Raw genomic sequence first — 22,411 nt, 5'->3', positions numbered from 1 at the left:
CCTTTCCCCAAAATGTCCATGTCTCACCGCCCAGACTCGCTACAGTTGACCTGGTAAAATTTATCATATACAAATCTCTATATGCGGATTTTGACACCGCCAGGCTTGTTGCGGACAAAGCGGAATACTTCCACTCCTGAAACTAAATTCCGGATAATCCGCTATGGTCGAATTAGAAGGGTTAATACCTGTGATCATTTGTTGCAAGCCGTTCTTTTTATAAGCTGTCTAGCTTAAGTAATGAATATTTTTTCGTGGTGTACAATACATTTCTATTTGCGAAAGCCTTTTGGAGGCAAAACCTATGGAGCTCGAGGTACCCAAATTTAAAATAGGGCTATTCGATGTTTCCAAAAAATACTCCAAAGGTCTCGCTAAACTACAGCCTGTAGACCCTCATAGAATTACAATGTCGTGAACTAGGCCAAGAGAATGCGGTATGCCTCGCTCAAAGAATTAAAGCGGAGATGTATTGTAATAAATCACAAAGCTATATTACGCCTCATATTTGCAAGACGGTGGCTTAAAGTAGAGTGATAGATCGATCACTCTAATTGAGGCGACAATTGCCCATTCTAGAGCAAGTGTAGGCGTTTTTGAATGCGAACTAGACCAACAAATCGTACGCTTACACATGAAACTTTAATCGCGTATTGTTGAGTTTCGCTGTAACTACAAGTATGGACCTTAATAGTGCGCTTCCTAGATTTTTCGGTGGAGCGCCTTAGAATATCCTGCACCGTGTGGGAATAGGCCAGCGCTTCGTTCCTTGATACCTATAGCTCTGTAGAAAATCTGGAGCTTTCCTTGATTTTCATTTTGTGAATGATGTTTGTCTAAGAATTAAAGGTGTTTGTCAGGAAAATTCCTTCATCAGCCACAGCAGCACTGGTAGATACCCAAGTAGTGTTATCCTGTTCATCCACTTACCTCTAAAGAAGAATAATATGGCCACTGCAATGACGCAAAGTTCTCATCGACTACGTAGCAAATGCTGCATACCCTCATAGACCGCTAAGATACACAAAATATCACAAGAAAGAACGATAGACCACTCTAGTGCTCTCTAAACCTAAGAAGGGGTCCGTGGACGAGGAAGCGCCCTTATGCGGAGACCAGGTCTGGTATACAGCGCTGCCGCAGCATCGAGTCGAAGCGTATTGCATTTTATAGAATAGTCTACCTCCCAAGCTCGGCTAAATGAAGGGGATTCAAAAAAAAGGTTAAAAAATGCCCAGCTTTGGAGTAGGGACTAGTATTATCGCGGTCGTTAGGGCAGCTAATGAAACCTGACTTTGAAGAAGAAAAGTGACTTGTAAAAAAAAGTTAATCCTGAAGCTTCCCTACTGGAGAACTTTTTGTAATCATCACTGTCATCTAGGACGTGCAAAAAAATAGTTGTGCTAATATTGTGGCAGTTCCAACCTGACAACTGTGTTTAAAACACAAAATGCATGTGGGTACATCATATAGGCCTATTTCTAAATTTGGGTACCTCGAGCTCCGTACTTTGTACTTCATTTTGAAGAACTAGAAACCAGGTCACCTAATACGGCTTCAGATTACAAATTTTGGGGCAGCTCTGCTGCTATCTCAGAATCAAAGTACTATACTTCTACAAAGGTTTGTTACAAGACGGTGGACATTGTCAGTCCAAGGATAATCACAGCGGTATGGTCAAAGTGCATTAGATCTGGCCTCTATGATTCTTGTAGGGGCGCTTCTTCGATACTAGCCGTAGAGGAGCCTTTTATTGTGTCAGTAACTGTCTTCGAAAGCTCGCCACTTGACGCCGGCTGACGCGAGGGCCGAGTGGAATCTTCACACTCAAACGTATCCGTAGATCCGTGCTTGTTAGATGCCTAGGGCATCGAGACCTTGCACTCATCGTCACCTGTGTAGTCGCTTCCTTCGCGTCGAGGCAGATCGTACCGTCATTTACCGCCTCGAGCGTGAGGTCTGTGGATTCAAACGAAGCCGTCAGCACCGAAATGCTAACTGACCCCACCACGTCCATAGTAACGTCCCCAATCAATATACGCTTAGTACGAACCTGAAGAATCGCGCTGCCCGACACATCCAACGTGAGGGCGTTCATGAGCTAGCCAGCAGACGACACATACACAGTGGCGAAATCACTCATGTCGATCACCAAATCATCATCCGACCTGCTGGATGCGAGGACTTCGTCCGCATTGACAATGTGTGCCGATCTAGAGCAACAAAGACCGCCCCGCTACCTTGAAATGACAGTACAGTCTTCGTGAGCACGCGTCCGTCCTCCTTGGGGGCAGCGCTGGCGTTCGGGAGCTGCTTGTAGGAAACGGTGACCGCTTCCACGGCACTCAGCGAGTCGTTAGAGACCCTGATACACATGTATGACCGAGCACGCGTGATCGCTATGGTTACCATCACTTGGGGTCATATACAGTACAGATCAGTTATTGGATCAGACATTCTTACTCTAATGATGATCAGGTAGATCATTAAGGTCAACCAGCGTGTATCAATATCTCCCGGTTAGAAATCCCTACGACGAAGCTACCTACTCGCTATTGCTCTTCCTCGTTCACCTCACCTAGACGATCTTCGGCTTCCGAAGAGCTGTCGGATACCAGCTCAACTGCTGGAAGTTTCTCGTCCTCAGAGTCATCAGCAATGTAATCCGGTATTACAACGGGTGCCGGTAGCTGTATGCGCTCGCATGGTAAGCGACGTGCCCGTCTGCGCGGAACATCAGTAAGGCGCTGAGCATACTGCGCCGATAGTAGTTTGACGACACCAACGAAAGGCGTCATACTAGGGGCTTAAAGAAATGGCTGTTGAGCTCCATGTTAAACCTCTCTAAAGCGTTATTTGTCCGTGCAATGCGCTCGTTGCTTGGCCGGCAACTTTCCATACGCTCACGTCGTATTGAGTCTGCACGGCGCGCCCTCGAAGTCGCACACGACTTCGGCGGGCTCCAGTTGCTGGTCGGTACATTGTACTACGAAATGTATCATGTTTTGAAAGGCATCCCCACTACGAGAGGTGCTCAATACGTAGTAAACAGGTGCAAACAGTCCCGCAGCTCTATCATGTACCATATAAATGACGCACTGCTTGTAGCCTGGTGGTACACAGCGGAATGTACCGTCAATAAAAAGCGTAGTTCCATCGTTGCGGAGAAGGTTGACGGGGTTTGGGTGCGCCCAGCCGATCAGCCGAGTATGCTTGTTAAGGTTCTCGCGGCTGATCGTGACGAAATGAAACTGAAGAAAGGAAACCGTTTCATCCAACGCCAATGATACAGGCGGGATTTCGATTGCTTCATGTACAACTCCACTGAAATGCCTACTTTGTGCTTGAAAAACACGTCAAAACACTTGGGCCTCCGACAGCCCGCGCCAACGTGCTCATTGTCTGCGCCGTAAAACACGTTGCGCTGCTCTTCCCAAATAAGTCGCGCGGGAAGCGCAACCTGGTCGATAGCGAACATGTCGGCTCTGTCCTTCATCACTCCCGTGACATCTGCAAGGCTACTGCCAGCAGCATCAACGCGGCGGCAGGTGTGGGGGTGCCCAACTGTGTAGCCCATTGTACCAATGAAGAAGGCCATCGTACCAAGACAGCCTTGGCGCCAATGACAGAAACGGTACGATATCTTTCGCGACGATGCCCACGCCCTAGTATACTTGAGCCGCGAAAATAGCACGTGGTCTTCTCCTGGCGCACTTGGCCCCTGGGACGGCTTGATACAACGTTAGTCGCCCCAGCGCCGTCTGGAGCTTCGGTGTTCCCCGAGGAAGACCGTGCAGGTGCCTGCATGTTATCGAACGAGTTCTTCTTTACAGGTGCCTCGCAGGGATCCCCGCTCTACGTGGCCTCTTTTAGGCCTTGCATTTTCAGATCTCGCATCAGATCGTTGCAAAATCAACATATGTACAAAACTCTGATCTGTACCGTATATGACCCCAACCAGGTTTTACCATCGCTATCGTTCGCAAAAACACGCTACCCGTAAGGCGTCGATCAAGCGTGTTGATCTTGTCCGAGTTGGCGCTGCTAGTGACCGTCCACTACTTGAAGTGGCTTGTCGATAACGTAACTGGTTCCGTGCGACAGAAGCTGACAGTGATAGCCGCCGTCGCGCAAGCAACTAAGGACGTCGAGATAAGGAAAGTAAGCGCTTAGAGTGTTTATTTTTAAGCCAAAGGGACCACGGTTGACGAGATCCTTTTTTATGTGGTATTCCTCAGATTTGTTTTCTCTCTCGAGTATGGAGGAGAACATCTTGTAATCACGTACCCATGTACGAAAAAATCTATCTCTTCATTTTGTTTAATGATGTGTAAGAGTTAATATATTTGCGTGACAAGGCAGGCGGCGAACCTGCTGGGAACGGATAGCAAAGTGTATTCAGCTGCTTTCTGGCTGCTGGTGAAATGTAAAGTACGCGTCAGGAACAAGTTGAGGCTGCCCTTCTTTCTCAAGCACATAGAGATGCAGTTATGAATAATGTAAGGCCTCCGGTAAATCCACAAGGACAACTGGATGCTAGCTAAAAGAACGTGTTGTCTGAATGCCCCGTGAAGAAACGTCACTTACCGAGATGTATCTGGCCCGTCTCGGGCACTCCAGGGTCAATACAGATAACAATAGCTTGCTTAATATCTGCAATACATCACAGAATGCTACCTCCTGTAGGAAACGCCACACATTGTCAGAGCTTAAATAAAGTACCACTAATAGCGGTAGGTCTGATATGTGGGTAACGTGAAAATTGGTCAGTTTGGAATCACTGTTACCAACTTTTGAGACGTCAAATATGGCTGGTCTTCGAATTAAAATCTCTGTAAAGACGGCCTTAGCGAGTGAATGCGTCATGGAAGCTGAACTTGCTTCGATCAGCAATGCTTACGGAGGTTACATGACGACAAAAGAGGATTACCTCACACAAGAATACGAAGGCGCGTTAACACTCTTCGATCCGAACCAGTTGGTTGCTGTGCGCTTAAAGTTCAAAAGCACTTTAGGATCAGCAAGAATTGACACGTGCGGCAGCTTGGAAAGAGATTATTTTCAATACAAAAAAAGATTGAATTCAACACCTCTAAAACAAGGATGCTTTTCAATAGCTAAAAGGTGGTATTGATGTACTCTGTCCCGTTTATTTATATTACAGCTGTGTGTGTTACAACATATTGATATTCTTAGACATCCTGGTATGACACGAACGGCGCATTCGCCAACAGACGCTGAACCGCAGTCATGAGCGACGATGGACAAGATCCAGAGGTCTCGCCGCCTGAGGGTGATTCTTCTAACGTCGCACATAGTTCATTCCGGTTTATCTCAATCCATTTTACAGAAGAGGCTGCTGTTACTGCGCTACCCAGTGTCGATACATCCGAATACAACCATCTACGTACGTATGGGCCGTCAGAACGTCGCAAGAGTGTCTACACTTGCATTTCGCATGAGGCGTGTTCTCGTCGGCTACGGATCGCTAAGATTTTAGAGTACAACTCTTCTCATTCCATAACGACTTCTTCATATACGAAGTAGAATCTAGTGGTACCCATAGCCAGTTGCTAACGCACCGAAAGAGGTCTGGTATTGACATGCAGATAAACCAGAGGTGGGTAGCATTTTTCATGGTGGAGCAGATGCGTACTTCTACTACAGAAGAAATATAAACTTGACCCAACCATGTTAGCCAAGATTCCAGACGAAATCAAACTGAAGAACAGAAAAGCCAGTCTGAAGAAGAAACTAAAAAACAATTGGGATATTTCAAGTTTTTCAGTTCTGATGGAGTGGGCCCACCCGCACATGTGTACTACGGCTGACAAGTTTTTCGGAAGCTTGGGGATTGATGGGTTTATTGATTTGGCGGCATTTACTCAACAAAGTCTCGACTTTCAGAATAAATTACTCATATTGAACACATTTGATCACAAGTTTGATGGTGACACCGGGAAAGAAACTTCGTTTGGTGTTATTTTCACATCGCGACGTCTTTTTTGAAATCTGTACTTAAGTATTTGTGATCAAAGAGAGACCGGTCTCGTTGGAGTTACCGATGGCACCTACCGCATCGATTTCAGTAAGTGTTATTACTAAATAATTACAAAATATTTATTACAGCTGCTAACCCATGTATATTATTCACGTTTATTAAAGATCGCTGGACTCTGGTAGCACTCGGCAGTTCTTGCTCTGTGTATGAAAGAAAACGTTACCGACATTCATTTGTACCTTGGCTGTACATGTTTGTGCGTACGGAGCATGAATTTGCCTACAAAACGTTATTCTCTACAGCTAAGCGATTCGTCGCTGATTACTTCAACGATTCTTTGGTTTTGAAGTACGGAAGCCAAGATCATGCTTCCTACATTGCTACAGCTTTTTCCTCCATCTGGCCTGGTATCAAAATACTTAATTGTTATCCACACCTTTTCAGAAAAGCGTTCGAAAAAGGTGGCCTATTGAATGACTCTGGATTCTACAGTTCTTACGTCGAGATGAATATATACCTCCTCGAGCAAGCGTGTACCGAAGAACAATTTACGGCAATGGCTGAGCGTATAGTTAAATATTGGAGCGACAAAAACGAACAAGCGTACGCGGATTGGTTCAAAAGCCAGTATTTGGGCGCTCTATGGGTACATGGTTTACTACTTCTGCTGTGCCTGGTGTTTTGCCGTCACAAAACCCTATCGAATCCCACAACAAAGTGATAAAAACGGTGTGCACTCCGCAGCTACATGCAGCGACCTCAGTCGTTTTGAATGACACCCTCCCAGCGATCCTTTTGCTCAACAGTGACAAAAAGATATCCCGATACGGTCATTTCAGCGAAGGTAATATTTAACTTTTTCATCATAATATGTTTGACTAAATTAAAAAATGTTTTAGGTCCCGTTCCCAGCGAAATGGTTGAACACGCACGAGTGTTTTTTCGTGATAAAAATCATAGGAAGCAATACCTTATCTTGGATTCCCCAACAAAACTGAGCTCAATTGTTTTCAATACTTGGGAATACGCTGTTTCTTCTAAAAACCAGTGTGGAGTGGAAGTCACCGATGCCCGAGTCTCCAGGTTTTTTTTTTTCATCATTTATCCAACTTAATATATCAGCATAACTTTCACTGTTTGTATGTCATACAGATATCTTGACTCGAAAAAAGGAAAACTACGGAAGAGGTCCAAAGTTCCTGATTTTAATCTCTATTTTGCCTCATTGCACGAGGTTTTAGTACATCCTGATGCACCTACTTCAGACTTTCAGCTGAGCTTGACCCCTACAGTACCAGGTAACATTGTGTAAAATGTTGAGATGCAATTTTTTTTTTAACAATTTATCCTTACAGATTCTGGCTGTTCGGTCACGATATCGCTGTGATTGTAAGGGGTTTTGGACTACTGGCTGGGTTTGCAGTCATGTTATAGCAACACTTGCCCTGATGAAGCAATATGACCTGCAAACAGCAACCGCTCACATGCCTGTTCGGAAACAGAGTGGGGGTTAGCGAAAAAAAAAACAAATTGTCTAAACAAGGACGACTCTAGATACTTTGAAGTTGGAAAACTGGAAAAACAATTCATTCAAAAACCATCCTTTCCAATTGGGTGGAACGTGACCAAACAACTTCCAGTTGAAGACACCGAAGGAAAAATCACGCTGAGAAATGTACCTGGCCGAGTTGTGGATTGGCAAGATTGTATTGGGCCAAGAGGTGTCTATAACTGGGCGGTTGAGTTCAACAATGGTGCTAGGGAATTGCTGGAAGTGGATCAATTGGCTGCGCTGATTAGCAAGTGCCATCACGAAGGGCTAAACGTTACAGCGCGTCTTTTCTAGTCGAAGCGTGACTCACGACATCGTGGTGATAACCATAGTAGTTCTAATACCACATAAATTGTATTGAAAAGCATCCGATTTTGTATAGCAGATAAGCCGCACCCCGGCAGCTTCGGTCGTCGATGCGTCTGTGCCACTGGACGTGGCGCCCACTCCATTGCTGCTCACCCGTAGCGAGTTCGCTGTCGTAGAGCTGCAGCCAGTGGACTCTGCGCTATCAAACCAATTGTTCAGCTATGTTCGTACTCAGCCTGCGACGTCTTACACAATCATAGGTTTGGATTCTGCTTAATTCGCGGGGCGCATCTAATGAGTGCAGTAACCATTGTTTCCTCATTCTGCGACGTTCAGAAGCTGGATCCCAATGGATTGCTTATCACTGTGACGGCGGACGATCACTGGTACCTACGCTGGGAGCGCCTTATAGAAATGGAAATCAAAAGCACGTGCGAGTGGTATATTCGGTATTAAGGGTGCACGCGGGTGGGTAAAAGTATCGTTTCGTTCACCGCGGATGCTAAAAAGACTTATTGGGAACACTTACGCCACGAAGGTACGTCGAACGCATTGACGTTAACGGTGTGAGGTATAGTTATGAGCCCAAAGCATGATACTCGAAACGGGAAGCAGTAGATAGAGCATCCTACACATTCCTCTATCCAAATAAATCTAAAACTACAGTTATGATGATGTGAGCGTAAGCGCTTTATACCGGTATCCGGTGCGTCTCTAAAATCATATTGGAATATCCTGAAAGGCTGGGACAGCCCAAATCGTAGTTATTCGGTCATGTTAGCTGAAGCCGTCGGAAGAGTAACTAACATCGGTTTAGTGGCTCCGATAGAGGTTGCCGCTCTCCAGACTGGCCGTTTTGCCACTTTACAGTGCTAAACGCTAAGCGATGATTCGAGTTACCGAGAAAAACAGAAGTAGCTATTTTTGTTAAATATTCTATCTTTTGGTGAATATGTAGTTACTTAGTTATCAGCGGTAAGATTACGCACATCATTTGCATAAACATTAAATTGTCGCTAAAAAGTGTCGGAATCCTGCAAAAAGGGAGCTTCTCAGCAAATCCTGCAAATCCATAGTTTTAGATTTTTTTTACAAAACAAAAAAAACTGGTGATACGTAGCCGTTAAACGCTTTACTGCTAAGAAAGGATAGATATATCTAGCTACGGTGGCTAATAAATTGATTTATGGTAAGCCAAGTCAATCGCTCGTTATCATGTTACGACAAATCGACATCAATATCATTTTTCAATTACACGCAAATCGCCGACGATGCTTAGTTTTGATGATTGATGCTTGGTATGAATATATTTATGATCTTAAAGAAGTCCCTCATATCGGACTCTAAACTTCAACTAACGATGGATAAGAATAGCATGGCTCGGCTTTTTGATCCCAAACAGGTAAGTCATCTCTACCCACGATCAAGCTTAGCGTTGACCCTACCATGGCTCGCGGTAGAGCTATCTCATCCTAATTGTGCACTCACCAAATACTTGCGACGCCTGGAGATTTGCCAAGATCGGCTCGATCGTATTAACTGGAGCAACGCTCAGATCATGGAACGAGGTTTGAAAGCACTTTTGCAAATGATTACCTAATCAGCGTTTCGATGAATTGAGAGTATGGTCGACTCCTTCGTGGTATGACAATTAATTGAGCCGCCATGCTACCACTAATGTACAAAGCCGCGTGTTTGAGTGTATTCCAGATTGTCCGCCTGATTCATTAACCAGTTCGCAGCAGCATCAGTGCATCGATGTATTGTTTTTGCTGCTCCCATGTTTATTTAAAAATTAACCCTTTTATTACTGGTAGACAAGGCAGAAACTTACACCACTTGACTTAAATCTAACGAGAGCTCGTTCTCGGTCTGACGAATTACGATAGCAGAACAAATCGCCTGGAGAGTCCTTAACTGAGAAGAACGGGAGCTAAACAAGGAAGTTTCGCGCTCTTGACCTATTGCCAGCACTATTCTCCGTAGGTTTCCTGTCTCGACCTTGCTTCGAGCAGCTCTTTAGAATGCAGCCTCTAGTGTTTTTGTTCTGCCTCCATTCAAGAAGGTTCGTCCTTCGTGGGTCGTTTGGGATAAACTATTTAGTCTTCTCTATTCAGTTGGACTAGTCCATTCGCAATGACAGATGGGAAAAGGAGCCGTGGTGGTCTCGAAGACTCCTGTCGGACACTTATTATACAATAACGGAGTGCGCCGTTTCCACGTTTGAAACTGAAAAAATGATACTCGAAATATGATTGGCTGATAGTCGCTTGAAAAGTACATGCGCTAGTTACACAGCTGCAACGTTACATTATGCAACGTGTGACCCGCACAATCGCATTGCCCTATCCACCACGTCAGCACGCTTTTAGTTGGTCGTAAATGATAACCTCTCACTTCTTTCCTATGGCAACAACAAGGATCATATCGTCCATAGCGAATCGCTCTACAATACGGTTCACAAACGGAGGACCGTATTGCAGTATAGCTCGCTGTCTCTTCAAGTCGTTTTCATGCTCAATCCAGTAGGCTGTCGAGATGTCGCTTTAATTTATCGTAGTGTGGCTACTGACAGCCAGAGACACAAGTTGCCAACATAACGGACTAAGTCGACAAACGTTGCCAGCATAACGGACCAAGTAGCATAACGGACCAGGTCAACATGACACTCCAGTCCTTGTCGTGTCTTTTGGAAAGTCTCATTATCCTTTCTGCATCCAAGCGAGCACTCCTCAGCAACATCCAAACCAAGATGTCTTCAACGCCGCTTCACTTGGATCCAAAGGGGCCAGACCAGCACTTTATCCAAGTTGAGACTCCCAATGTGTTTCCAGCACTACACAACAGTCCGCTGCAATCCAACGAAGCCCCTCGATTCACGCTTCATTGGCGCAACCTCAGTCTCAAAGCTGCTATCACTAACCCACAGACGAAAGCAATCGAAGAAAAAACCATTTTGTCCAATGTCAGTGGCACCGCAAGGCCCGGTGAGTTGCTGGTCATCATGGGACCATCTGGTGCTGGTAAGAGCTCCTTGCTCGACTGCATCTCTGGACGCAATAAGGCTGTTGAAGGGGAGATCATGCTCAATGGACAACCATGGAGTGACGACACCAAAAGACTCGCGTCCTACGTCATGCAAGACGATTTGTTCTACCAGACCATCACCGTCAAGGAGCATCTTGTCTTCCAAGCTAGACTTCGTATGGGCAAGACGTACACGGAGCAACAATACATGAAGCGTGTGGACGAGGTGATGGAGCAACTGGGCCTTATGAAGTGTCGAGATACACTTATTGGTGGCATCTCGTTACGTGGTATCTCTGGAGGCGAGAGGAAGCGCCTGTCGTTTGCCACGGAGATCTTGACGAACCCGTCGATCTTGTTCGTGGACGAGCCGACGTCGGGTCTGGACAGCTTCATGGCGGAGACGGTGACAGCGCAACTACAGCAAATCGCTCGTGAAGGTCGTACAGTGATAGCTACGATCCATCAACCTTCGTCCGAGATGTTTACGCTCTTTGATCAGCTGTATCTACTGTCCGATGGTTCGCCAGTGTATCAAGGCAAAGCTTCCGAGTCTGTAGACTATTTTGCCTCAATGGGGTACCAGTGTCCTCCTCTGATGAACCCAACGGACTTTTTCATGCGTCAGTTGGTGGTTATGGATAAAGCCACTGACGAGGGGGGTGTCGCGCGTGTGGAGCGTCTGAAAAACGAGTGGCGAAAGCGTCAGGCGTTACCACGAATCGAAGAATTCCACAATGGGTCAGGACAGAATGAATGTCATTACGAAGACTCTCGACTGGGGTGGGTAGACCAGATCGCAGTTCTGGTGCAACGCAACGTCGTCCGCTTTGTGCGCGATCGCCTCGCGTTCCATGCTGACATTTTCCAGACACTCTTCGTGTCTGTGCTAATCGGGCTCATCTTCCTGCAACTTGAGCTTGATCAAAGCGGTGTCCAGAACTTCACAGGAGGCTTCTTCTTCCTGATAGTTAACCAGACTTTCTCGTCCGCCAACCCCGTCTTTATCTCGGTTCCTATGGAGCTGCCCATCATTATTCGAGAATACAAAGGCGGGCTCTACCACCTCTTTTCGTGGTATCTGGCCAAGAACGTGAGCGAGTTCCCGATGCAAGTTCTGCTCCCAATCCTGTATTTCACCCCAGTGTACTTCCTCATGGGGATCGGCCACGGCTTCAGCGTGTTCATCTCCATGCTAATCGTGATGATTCTCCTCAATAGCTGCGCTGTGGGACTTGGCTACGTAGTCTCGTGTCTGTGTCGAAGGGTGGACATTGCTCCAGTCGTCGGCGTGGTGATTATGCTGCCGTTTTTACTGTTCGGAGGCCTCTTGATCAACTCGGACGATTGTCCGGACTACTTTATCTGGTTGCAGTACGTTTCTCCGATCAAATTTGGCTTTGAGGGTCTGATGAAGATCTTCTGGGGCCAAGTACCGACGATTTCCTGTGACGCGGACGTGGAGAACTGTACTGCATTAACCGGCGATGAAGTGCTGAAAAACTACAGCATGGAGTCGCGGTCGGCATTGGCGGATGGCGTTATCCTCGTAGCTATCAACCTGGCCTTCCGAGTAGCCGGCTTCCTCGGGCTTTGGCTCAATCTACGCAGCCAGAAGTAGTATCGTGTACATGGATACATTTGTGTCGCTATGATTGCATCATATAGAGATAGTGTAATCGCCCCTTTTCCACGCTTGATAATATCCCCCACTTCAACATTTTCAACCAATCTACGGCTCCGATTGATCAACCGTTGTGTGCTAGCGGTAAATATAGAAAAAATGTCAGCAAATCTTTCTATTTTGATGTCAGACGAAATATAGGATGGGAGTTTATGACGCGCCCTACTGACCACATCACCAAGTCTTTCCCAGTCACGACCACGAATGGAAACGATGCAAACGCCCACTCAAGACGTTGCACTTCAAGATCACTTCGTTCAGATCGAGACTCCCAAGCCCCATGTCGACACTTCCTTTGTGTCGTCAGAAGCTCCCAAGCTCACACTCCAGTGGCGCAACCTCAGTCTCAAGGCCACAGTTGTTAATCCCCGTACCAAACAAGCTGAAGAGAAGGTTATTCTATCCAATGTCAGTGGCACCGCAAGACCCGGTGAGTTGCTGGTTATCATGGGACCATCTGGTGCTGGTAAGAGCTCCTTGCTCGACTGCATCTCTGGACGCAATAAGGCTGTTGAAGGAGAGATCATGCTCAATGGACAACCATGGAGTGACGACACCAAAAGACTCGCGTCCTACGTCATGCAAGACGATTTGTTCTACCAGACCATCACCGTCAAGGAGCATCTTGTCTTCCAAGCTAGACTTCGTATGGGCAAGACGTACACGGAGCAACAATACATGAAGCGTGTGGACGAGGTGATGGAGCAACTGGGCCTTATGAAGTGTCGAGATACACTTATTGGTGGCATCTCGTTACGTGGTATCTCTGGAGGCGAGAGGAAGCGCCTGTCGTTTGCCACGGAGATCTTGACGAACCCGTCGATCTTGTTCGTGGACGAGCCGACGTCGGGTCTGGACAGCTTCATGGCGGAGACGGTGACAGCGCAACTACAGCAAATCGCTCGTGAAGGTCGTACAGTGATAGCTACGATCCATCAGCCTTCGGCCGAGATGTTTACGCTCTTTGATCAGCTGTATCTACTGTCCGATGGTTCGCCAGTGTATCAAGGCAAAGCGTTGGAATCTGTCGACTACTTCGCATCGCTTGGCTACGCTTGTCCGTCGCTAATGAACCCTACGGACTACTTCATGAAGCAACTCGTCGTTATGGACAAAGCTACAGACGCTGACGGTGTTGCGCGTGTCGACAAGCTCAAGAAAGAATGGGTGCAGCACCAGACGCTGCCTCAAATCAAGTCTCCAGAAGGAGATGGCAAGGTCGCAGACTACCAAGTCTCTCGGTTGAACTTCATCGGACAAATCGGAGTTCTGGCGCATCGTAATGTCGTCCGGTTTGTGCGTGACCGTCTTGGCTTCCGAGCCGCGATCTTCCAGACGTTGTTCATCTCTCTCATCGTCGGTCTCATATACCTCCAGCTAGATCTGGACCAGAAAGGCATTCAGAACTTCACCGGCGGCTTCTTCTTCCTTATCGTCAATCAAACCTTTGGGTCGGCCAACCCCGTCTTCATCTCCGTGCCGATGGAACTCCCCATCATCATTCGAGAGTACAGAGTCGGACTGTACCATCTCTTCTCGTGGTACCTTTCGAAGAATGCGAGTGAGATCCCCATGCAAATTCTCTTGCCGATTGTATTCTTCGTGCCGGCCTATTTCTTGATTGGCATCGGCCACGGGTTCGACGTCTACATCTACCAGCAGATTATCATGATTCTAGTCAATAGCTGCGCTGTGGGTCTTGGCTACATGGTTTCCTGCTTGGTTCGTCGGATTGATATCGCTCCGATCATTGGCATGATTATCATTCTCCCCTTCCTCTTGTTCGGAGGCCTGCTGATCAACTCGGACGATTGTCCCAAGTACTTTGTGTGGATCCAGTACATTTCTCCTATTAAGTACGGCTTCGAAGCGATCATGAAGATCTTCTGGAACCAAGTACCGAAGATCGCGTGCGACGAAGCCATGGAAAACTGCACTGCACTCACGGGAGCAGATGTATTGAAAAATTACAGTCTGCAGTCACGATCAGCGCTCGGTGACGGTCTCATTTTGCTGGCGATCAATGTTGGCTTCCGTACGATCGGATTCATCGGGTTGTGGCTAAACTTACGTAAAGAGGGCTAAACACAAGATACATTTCGCTAAACCTCAATAGTATTAAAAAGTGAAAAAAAAAACTACTCGAAAACAATTTTATTTTTTTGCTATGGAGATCAAAGTGTAGAGCGTTTGTTCAGTCCATCACTTACTCCTTCTGACCCAGGATAGGGTAGTCAGTATATCCCGTCTCGAACGGGACACCGAGCGGTTGGTACACGGATTGCTGGTTGGTCGCGTTGAGCTCAGCGCCAGTTTTCAGACGCTCCACGAGGTCGGGGTTGGAGATGAAGTTGCGAGCGAAAGCGACGGAATCGGCAGACTTGTTCTCGACGACCTGAATGGCCTCTTCGCGATCATAGCCCGAGCACGTGATGATGAAGCCGATGTAGACCTTGCGGAAGATCGGGAGCACACCGCCTTCCGGTGCGTCAGGGGCAGGCGCTTGAATCCCGCGTGGCTCGACGAGGTGGAGATAGGCCAGGTCATAGTCGTTGAGCTTCTCGATGATGTAGCCGAACAGCTCACCTGAAGCCGAGTCGGTGCAGCCAAAAGCTGTTCCGTACGGCGACAAGCGAATACCGACCTTGCTCGAGTCCACGCCGGACAGAACGGCCTCTAGCGCCTCGAACAGGATACGTGCGCGGTTTTCAATGCTTCCGCCATACTTGTCTGTGCGCTTGTTGATCGAGTCGCATAGGAATTGCTCAATGAGGTAGCCATTAGCGCAGTGGAGTTCCACACCGTCGAATCCGGCGTCGAGAGCCTTCAAAGCGGCCGACTTGTAGTCGGCAACAATTCCCGCGATCTCATTGGTCTCCAGAGCGCGTGGAACTGGATGAGGCAGGCGACCTTCGCGAGTCGGAGCGAGGCTGTGCACGCCTTCCATGCCAATAGCGCTGGGGCACACTGGGAGTTTACCGTTCGGCTGGTTGAGTTGGTGGCTTACACGTCCCGTGTGCCACAACTGCACGAAAATCTTGCCGCCCTTGGCGTGCACGGATTCCGTAACCTTCTTCCAGCCTTCGACCTGAGCCGAGTTGAAGATACCAGGTGCACCGTAGTAACCCCGAGCGGTGGCACTGATGTTCGTGCCCTCAGTGACGAGGAGACCGCTATCCGTAGCTCGCTGCGTGTAGAACTCGACGACGACAGCGCCTGGGACGCCATCGTCGCCCGTACGGAGTCGAGTCATGGGAGCCAAAACAACGCGGTGCTTGAGCTGAATCGGAGACTTCTTGCCACCGAGCGTCGCCGCTGTGAAGATTTTGGGGAGCGCACCAAGAGTCATCGTGCTCGGTAAAAGGTAGGTGGTCGACATGTGGATTGGACGGAGTAATTGAGTTTTTTGTCAACACTTTTTGTGAGTCTGATGACAAGACTCGGAGCACATACAGTACCAGTAGCCTAGAATAGATGATACTGTATCGACAATCCAGTCTTCCGCATTTCCAATACCGGTAGCTGCTTCAGGGCTCAGCTTGTCGCGGGTTGACCAACTCTTTCAGTTTTAAAAGATGTTGACCACCTCCAATGATTACTTATCCAGGGACGAAAATATCCAAAATACTGCACACTTCTATATTTTGGCAGAAAAAGAAATGCGTTAAAGACTGGGCCAGCGGGTGGGTCGCGTTGAGTAGCAAACCCGCGACGTATTTGCGGGAGCGCCGAGCTCACCAGCGAGTCGAGCATTGCGGTGAGGGTATCTTTGCATCGCAGGCTGCCTTCGCGAAGCGAAGTAAAGCCTAGGATCATCATTTAGTTTTTAATTAAAATTAGGTATGAGTCTCTCGTTTTTGTTTTGGAACTCCGTCGCCCGGCTCAAGACTGTGCATGTAGCACTCGCCCACACTCCTACTGTACATGTAGTATTGTACTTAAAAAGTGCGAGTAAAGATACTTCTTCGGAATATCAAAACTGGGGTCAGAAGGCCAAGTCTAGATTACCGGTAGTTGATGCTGCCTTACATTTTGTCCGATCACTCGAAACAAAGAGTTTCTGAACCAAAGAAGCATCATGACCTTAATAATGCACTTCGTCTTAACTAAGCCCTAAATTGTTGCTGAGAATATTCAAAGCTAGAGATAAAGGGTTAATACCAGCAGAGCAGTAAATTTTGTAGCAGGCATTAGCTCACTTGCAGTGCATCATCGTCTCTCCGTTTCATACCTTAAAGTGACGCGAAACAAAGTATATTCACGTGTAAGTTCCATCGACCGACCCCATTACACAGGGGATTGTCGATTCGGGATTGTGCTCGAGTAGTCTGCTAGCAGAGTAATCTAGGAATCAAGTGCGGTTTTGTGAGAAAGCGCCGCGTTAAGTTAGCTACGGTATTGCAGGCTCATCGTCAATAAACGAAGCTTTTGCGTTGCGTAACATAACGTGCGGTACAACAGCCTTCGCACCGCTAGTTTAGCAGTTCCACCCTGTTCTTGTGATTCTATTTACCGGATAGCCTCAAAACGCAAAGGGGGGGGCACAGGGTGCAAAGGAAATACAGCGTCGCACACGCTAAGACGGTGGTGTCGGTACTGGCTCACTCTCAATTTTTGTCCGTCCTAAACAATTCCCTACACCAGCATCTGCACAAGTATGAATTTCCAAGAAGGTACCAATGAAGTGTCGGGAAGTTCAGCCTCACTGGCACCTAGTGCGTTGCTACTCCATCAAATCTCTCAGAAACTATCGCCATGGACTACTACCCGCCAAGATCTTCATCTGACGGCGAATGCGTCGATGGTGAATGCTTCCAGCACACCAGTGATGCAGAGCGAGCGAGCTTAAGCGGGTCAGACCAAGACAGCGAGCAACCCCAGCTACTTTTGCTACACCTTCTAATGCTGTGGTAAGAAGGACTCGAAGCGATCTCTAAAATCTTCGGCTGTTACTAAATACTACAGTACAGTAAAAGTGTACAAATACTACAATTTTTAATTACAGCAGCTGGGCCCCCACGCTCGTCCCTACAACGTTTCCCAAACTTTTGGAGATGTACCGACCGTACAATAATAAAAAAAAATGTAATCGTATTTTTCGTCACTACTGCTGACAAATTCGAGTTACTGAAATAAATGTGTATAATTTTATTTCGAGTGTTTCCCTTTAAGCCACAACTTACTTTTCTGGCGAAGCTGGTACGAGATGGAAATGAACGCAATGGCGCGGAACGCAACGTTCAACAAAACGAGTAGCAGTGCGTCTCCAAGCGCCGATCGAGAAGTCATGCTGTAGCTTGCCAGCACCTCCGCGCCCGTGCGAGCAGTGCAGTTTGTCGTGTCACATGCGATGGATGAGACGGCGTTCCAGAAGATCTTCATGATCGCCTCGTAGCCGTACTTAACTGGGGAAACGTACTGAATCCAGATAAAGTAATCGGGGCAATCGTCCGAGTTGATGAGCAGCCCACCGAAGAGCATGAAGGGCATGATGAGCATTATACCGATCAAAGGCGCAATGTCAACTCGTGGGACCAGACACGACACCATGTAGGCGAGACCGATCGCACAGCTGTTGACGAGAATCATGACGATCTGCATGTAGATGTACACGTCGAAGCCATGACCGATGCCCATGAGGAAGTAGATGGGCACGAAGAAGACAATCGGTAGGATAATCTGCATCGGTAACTCGCTTACGTTCTTGGACAGAAACCACGAGAAGAGGTGGTACAGTCCGGCCTTGTACTCACGTGAGATGAGCGCCAACTCCATGAGCACCGACACAAAGACGGGGTTCGCCGTCACGACAATTTGGTTCGTCACGAGGAAGAAGAAAGCGCCAGAGAAGTTCTGGATTCCCTTCTGGTCTAGATCGAGCTGCAAGTAGATCAAACCGACGATGACCGCCAGGAAGAGATTCTGGATGAACGGTACACGCAGCGCGAAGCCGTCACGCAGGAAGCGAAGGACGTTGCGTTACGCCAGGACGCTGACTTGGGTGAGTAGGCTCACGCGCGTGTTTTCCAATTGCTGCTCACCTTGGAGCATGGACACGGAGTCGGCTCGCGGTAGTTTCTGGTGTTTTCTCCACTCTTCCTTGAGTGACTCCACACGAGCCACACCGGCCTCGTCGGTGGCTTTATCGATGACCACGAGCTGACGCATGAAGTAGTCCGATGGGTTGATCTGCGGTGGGCAGGGGTAGCCCAGCGACGAAAAGTAGTCCACCGACTCGCTTGCTTTACCTTGGTACACTGGGGAGCCGTCAGACAGCAGATACAGCTGGTCAAAGATGGCGAACACCTCGGACGACGGCTGATGGATCGTAGCCAGCACCGTTCGACCGTCGCGAGCAATTTGCTGAAGTTGTTTGATGACCGTCTCGGCCATGAAACTGTCGAGTCCGGACATTGGCTCATCGGCAAAGATGATTTTCTTTTGGATCCTTCATCATAGCACGTTTGATTATAATCCTATTTTACCGAAAGAGTACGTACAGTACTGCACCTCGTTTTCGCGGGATAGGAATTATATTTTAGCTTACAAACAATGGCTCATTTGGTATCAGGATCATTGTTTCCTGAAGTTTATCAAAGGTCCGGAGGCGCGAAAACGGGGTGCAGTACTGTACCTCGCTTTTACGGTAGTACTCATCACAGTACAGCACACCACTGTTTTAATCACGCACCAAGACTCCCATCGAAGGGTTCGTTAGGATCTCCGTTGCGAAGGACAGACGCTTCCTCTCTCCACCAGAGATACCACGTATAGACTCGCCGCCGATGAAAGTGTCTCGACACTTCATAAGACCCAACTCCTCCATGACTTCGTCCACACGACGCATGTATTCGTCCTTGGTATACGTTTTACCCATGCGCAGTTTGGCCTGGAAGGTCAGATGCTCCTTAACCGTAAGTGTCTCGTAGAACAAGTCGTCTTGCATGACGTATGAGGCCATGCGCTTCGTCGCCTTGGTCCACGGCTGGCCGTTCAGCAGGATCTCACCTTCCACGCCACTCTTTCGACCAGAGATGCAGTCGAGAAGCGAGCTCTTGCCTGCACCCGACGGTCCCATGATGACGAGCAGCTCGCCGGGTTTCGCCGAGCCACTGACGTTGTTCAGAATAACCTTCTCTTCGGTCTTCTTTGTCGCCGGGTTCTTCACCTCGGCTTTGAGACTCAAGTTCCTCCATTGGAGCGTGAACTTGGCCGGCTCGGGGGCAAACCCTCGTGTCTTGGGCGTGTCGTTGACCTGAATAAAGTGGTTGGTAGGCGACGACATGATACGTTCACTAGGCGAGCTCGAACGGGAAGGTTGGAGGTAAATTGTAAACTGTACAGCTCTTCTCGAAATGGAATATGAGCACGAGATCTCGGAGGTTGTCAAAGACAGCTTATCATGGCCTACTACCGGAATGATCGTCCTTGATAGCGTAAAAAGGTGCTGGTACATCAGCTTGGCGGTGTTGGGATTACTCCTCCCTTGCTTTTAGAAATCACCATGAACTTAATGCCGGGACAGTATACATGCTACGGGTCCACACAGTCTCACAGGATTATTCAAAATCGAAGGAACAAAAAATACAAAAATATCTTCTGTGTGATAAATAATCAGCGTATATGCGGTATTACGGGTGCGCATTTCGAGAGGGTATTACGATATTATGAGGACGAGTATTAGTATTGTATTATGCAATCGGATGTTACCGTCGACCAATGGAAGTTCGTTTCGCGACTATCAATGTGATCATCATGAACGTGAAAAGCAAGTTGATGCCGCAGCCAAAGCGTCTGGTTTTGCGACGCTACGACGCTTGGTCATCAAACTCTAAGCTCGAATGATTATCTTGTGCGGTACGCCGTGTATCGCTTTGTAACATGCAGAGTACCGGTAACGTTGGTGGAGGTCTAGTGACGACCAATCACCAATTATTATCAAACTAATGCCAAGTCTGGTGGTTCCTTCATTCGTCTCCTCACTCATCAATCCTCTCCGTTTACCAAAGACACGTATCTCGTTAAGGTAGGAAATGACGACAATCCTAACACCTGCAGCAGCCACCCCACGTCTCGAGAACCAATGCGAGTCCTTAACTCTCTCCAATCAATATGTGAATGCCGTCTCGCCAAGACACATCACCGAAGCGGAGGAGCTCAGTCGGACGCAAAAGTGGGCACGTTCGTGGATGGTGACACGTTGGGCGGCTTTCTCGCTCAAATTTACTCCGGTCCCCGTTCCGGTTTCTCACGGCACGATTCGACATCAAGCGAGGTGACCTGGTTTCTCACTCTCCCGCTGCTTTGATCCTTCTCGTAGCTTCGGTTTATTTTACCAGCGAACATGAGACGTCAAGAGTGTCGGACATGCTGCCAAATTTCACGATGTTCCTGCGTGTTTGGAATGAGCGCTTAGCGCAAACAATTCCCTGGCTGGTGGGAACACTCAACAGTTAGAGTTATTCACCGGGGCGATTGGCGTAGCGTGGTTCATGATCTACATGATATTTGCTGTCTCTGAAACAAGATCCGCGGTGCTTCTTCGAGTTTTTGGCGGGTGTGCACAGGAGTTCTTTTTCATCGGGGTCATTGTGGCTGCTGTAGCGCACGGTGCATTCTTCGCCATCTTCGGTATCCTACCGTGGCTGGTCGACATGCTCTACCGACTCGTGTTCCGAGCTCGCACCTACGCGCGGGGCTCTTCCAAGACAAAGAACGCCTCAGCTGGAATTGCTGCTCGGGATCAAGTGGCAGTCCACGCTTTATCCGGTAACATTACGCGCATCCAGTTCCCTCGCGTCCGCAAGGATACCGGCGAGGCATTCGAGTATGAAGCCGGACAGTACGCGTTCCTTTGCATCCCGTCCATCTCATCTCTCGAATGGCATCCGTTCACCATCTCGTCGTCTCCGAATGAAGCTATGGTAACATTTCACATTAAAACTCTAGGAGACTGGACACAGAAGATGAGGACTGCTGCTATCAGCGCCTCAGAAGACTCTCCATTCGATATTCTGCTGGATGGACCTTACGGCAACGTGTCCATCGATGTTGCTACTTCTGGAGTATACTCGAACTATGTTCTGTTCTCTGGTGGCATTGGTGTGACCCCGATGCGGGAGAAACTATCGAGCACATTTTTTTTCTTGGCTCTGCAAGAGAACATCCGCACAGTAGCAGATGTTCAGACGTATGATTTGATTGAAGTTACACCTGGAATTGTCATTTTGTAGATGACGTCTAGACAAATGAGACGTCCGTGTTGGAGGGATCTTCGTTGGTGTAATAGTAGAAGTTCAGGACCATCGGTCGAGAAGTGTGTCTACGTTGAACTGGGGGATCTGCCGGCTCGCTCCGTTGAGGGACATCCCGGTGCTGCTTCCTGTAATACCGGACACGTTCTTTCTCGTTTTTCTTAAGCCGTCGCTCCTCACGTCTCCGTCGTACTGCAGTTTTACTGCAAGAAAACTTCTTCTTCAGGTGCCTCTTAAGCGCAGTAGGCGACGATAGATTTTTCTTGCACTCACGGCATCTTGTCTTCGGCTTCGCTCGTGACATCTTTCTTCTCAAATGAGAAAGAAAACTTAAACTTTTAGCTCATAAATAAAAAATATTTTCTCATAAATTGCATCGTCCCATGCTTTCACTCTTATATTTAATATTTAACAGAAACTGCAACACAAAAAAATGATACCAATTTAAATCACTGCTATTTTATACCAGAAAACTGCAAAGAATGGCAGAAAAAAAGTTTTTGAAGAGGAATACAAAAATCCTAAATTAAACCCATGCTTCCACATGATAAACATCTTCTTCAGGTCTGGGCAACAAGTTTCCG

The 22,411-nt window shown here is 47.7% G+C and overlaps 7 protein-coding genes across 7 annotated transcripts; 5 read left to right on the top strand and 2 right to left on the bottom strand.

Moving 5' to 3' along the window:
* Nucleotides 1-6,557: 6,557 nt before the first annotated feature.
* Nucleotides 6,558-8,752, top strand: PITG_04297 (uncharacterized protein; the record flags this gene model as incomplete). Its single annotated transcript, XM_002905904.1, has 6 exons — nucleotides 6,558-6,647; nucleotides 6,901-6,935; nucleotides 7,357-7,390; nucleotides 7,936-8,085; nucleotides 8,199-8,311; nucleotides 8,692-8,752. The coding sequence occupies 6 exons, from the start codon at nucleotides 6,558-6,560 to the stop codon at nucleotides 8,750-8,752; spliced, it is 483 nt and encodes a 160-aa protein (XP_002905950.1).
* A 1,862-nt stretch (nucleotides 8,753-10,614) lies between these two features.
* On the top strand, nucleotides 10,615-12,510 carry PITG_04296 (ATP-binding Cassette (ABC) Superfamily; the record flags this gene model as incomplete). Its single annotated transcript, XM_002905903.1, has 1 exon — nucleotides 10,615-12,510. One exon carries the CDS (start codon nucleotides 10,615-10,617, stop codon nucleotides 12,508-12,510), a length of 1,896 nt encoding a protein of 631 aa, XP_002905949.1.
* A 276-nt stretch (nucleotides 12,511-12,786) lies between these two features.
* On the top strand, nucleotides 12,787-14,658 carry PITG_04295 (ATP-binding Cassette (ABC) Superfamily; the record flags this gene model as incomplete). The annotated part of the gene is made up of 1 exon (XM_002905902.1): nucleotides 12,787-14,658. One exon carries the CDS (start codon nucleotides 12,787-12,789, stop codon nucleotides 14,656-14,658), a length of 1,872 nt encoding a protein of 623 aa, XP_002905948.1.
* A 121-nt stretch (nucleotides 14,659-14,779) lies between these two features.
* On the bottom strand, nucleotides 14,780-15,922 carry PITG_04294 (12-oxophytodienoate reductase, putative; the record flags this gene model as incomplete). The annotated part of the gene is made up of 1 exon (XM_002905901.1): nucleotides 14,780-15,922. One exon carries the CDS (start codon nucleotides 15,920-15,922, stop codon nucleotides 14,780-14,782), a length of 1,143 nt encoding a protein of 380 aa, XP_002905947.1.
* A 1,799-nt stretch (nucleotides 15,923-17,721) lies between these two features.
* PITG_04293 (ATP-binding Cassette (ABC) Superfamily) lies at nucleotides 17,722-18,966 on the bottom strand (the record flags this gene model as incomplete). The annotated part of the gene is made up of 3 exons (XM_002905900.1): nucleotides 17,722-18,268; nucleotides 18,323-18,495; nucleotides 18,565-18,966. 3 exons carry the CDS (start codon nucleotides 18,964-18,966, stop codon nucleotides 17,722-17,724), a joined length of 1,122 nt encoding a protein of 373 aa, XP_002905946.1.
* Nucleotides 18,967-19,532: 566 nt separating this feature from the next.
* On the top strand, nucleotides 19,533-19,832 carry PITG_04292 (uncharacterized protein; the record flags this gene model as incomplete). Its single annotated transcript, XM_002905899.1, has 1 exon — nucleotides 19,533-19,832. One exon carries the CDS (start codon nucleotides 19,533-19,535, stop codon nucleotides 19,830-19,832), a length of 300 nt encoding a protein of 99 aa, XP_002905945.1.
* Nucleotides 19,833-21,227: 1,395 nt separating this feature from the next.
* Nucleotides 21,228-21,681, top strand: PITG_04291 (ferric reductase, putative; the record flags this gene model as incomplete). The annotated part of the gene is made up of 2 exons (XM_002905898.1): nucleotides 21,228-21,497; nucleotides 21,571-21,681. The coding sequence occupies 2 exons, from the start codon at nucleotides 21,228-21,230 to the stop codon at nucleotides 21,679-21,681; spliced, it is 381 nt and encodes a 126-aa protein (XP_002905944.1).
* Nucleotides 21,682-22,411: the final 730 nt, after the last annotated feature.

This window comes from Phytophthora infestans, genomic scaffold (genome assembly GCF_000142945.1).
Source record: "Phytophthora infestans T30-4 supercont1.5 genomic scaffold, whole genome shotgun sequence".
NCBI classification, from domain to species: domain Eukaryota; phylum Oomycota; class Peronosporomycetes; order Peronosporales; family Peronosporaceae; genus Phytophthora; species Phytophthora infestans.
Note: the sequence above shows the minus strand (reverse complement) of the source record. Positions and strands in the feature narration are given on the sequence as shown.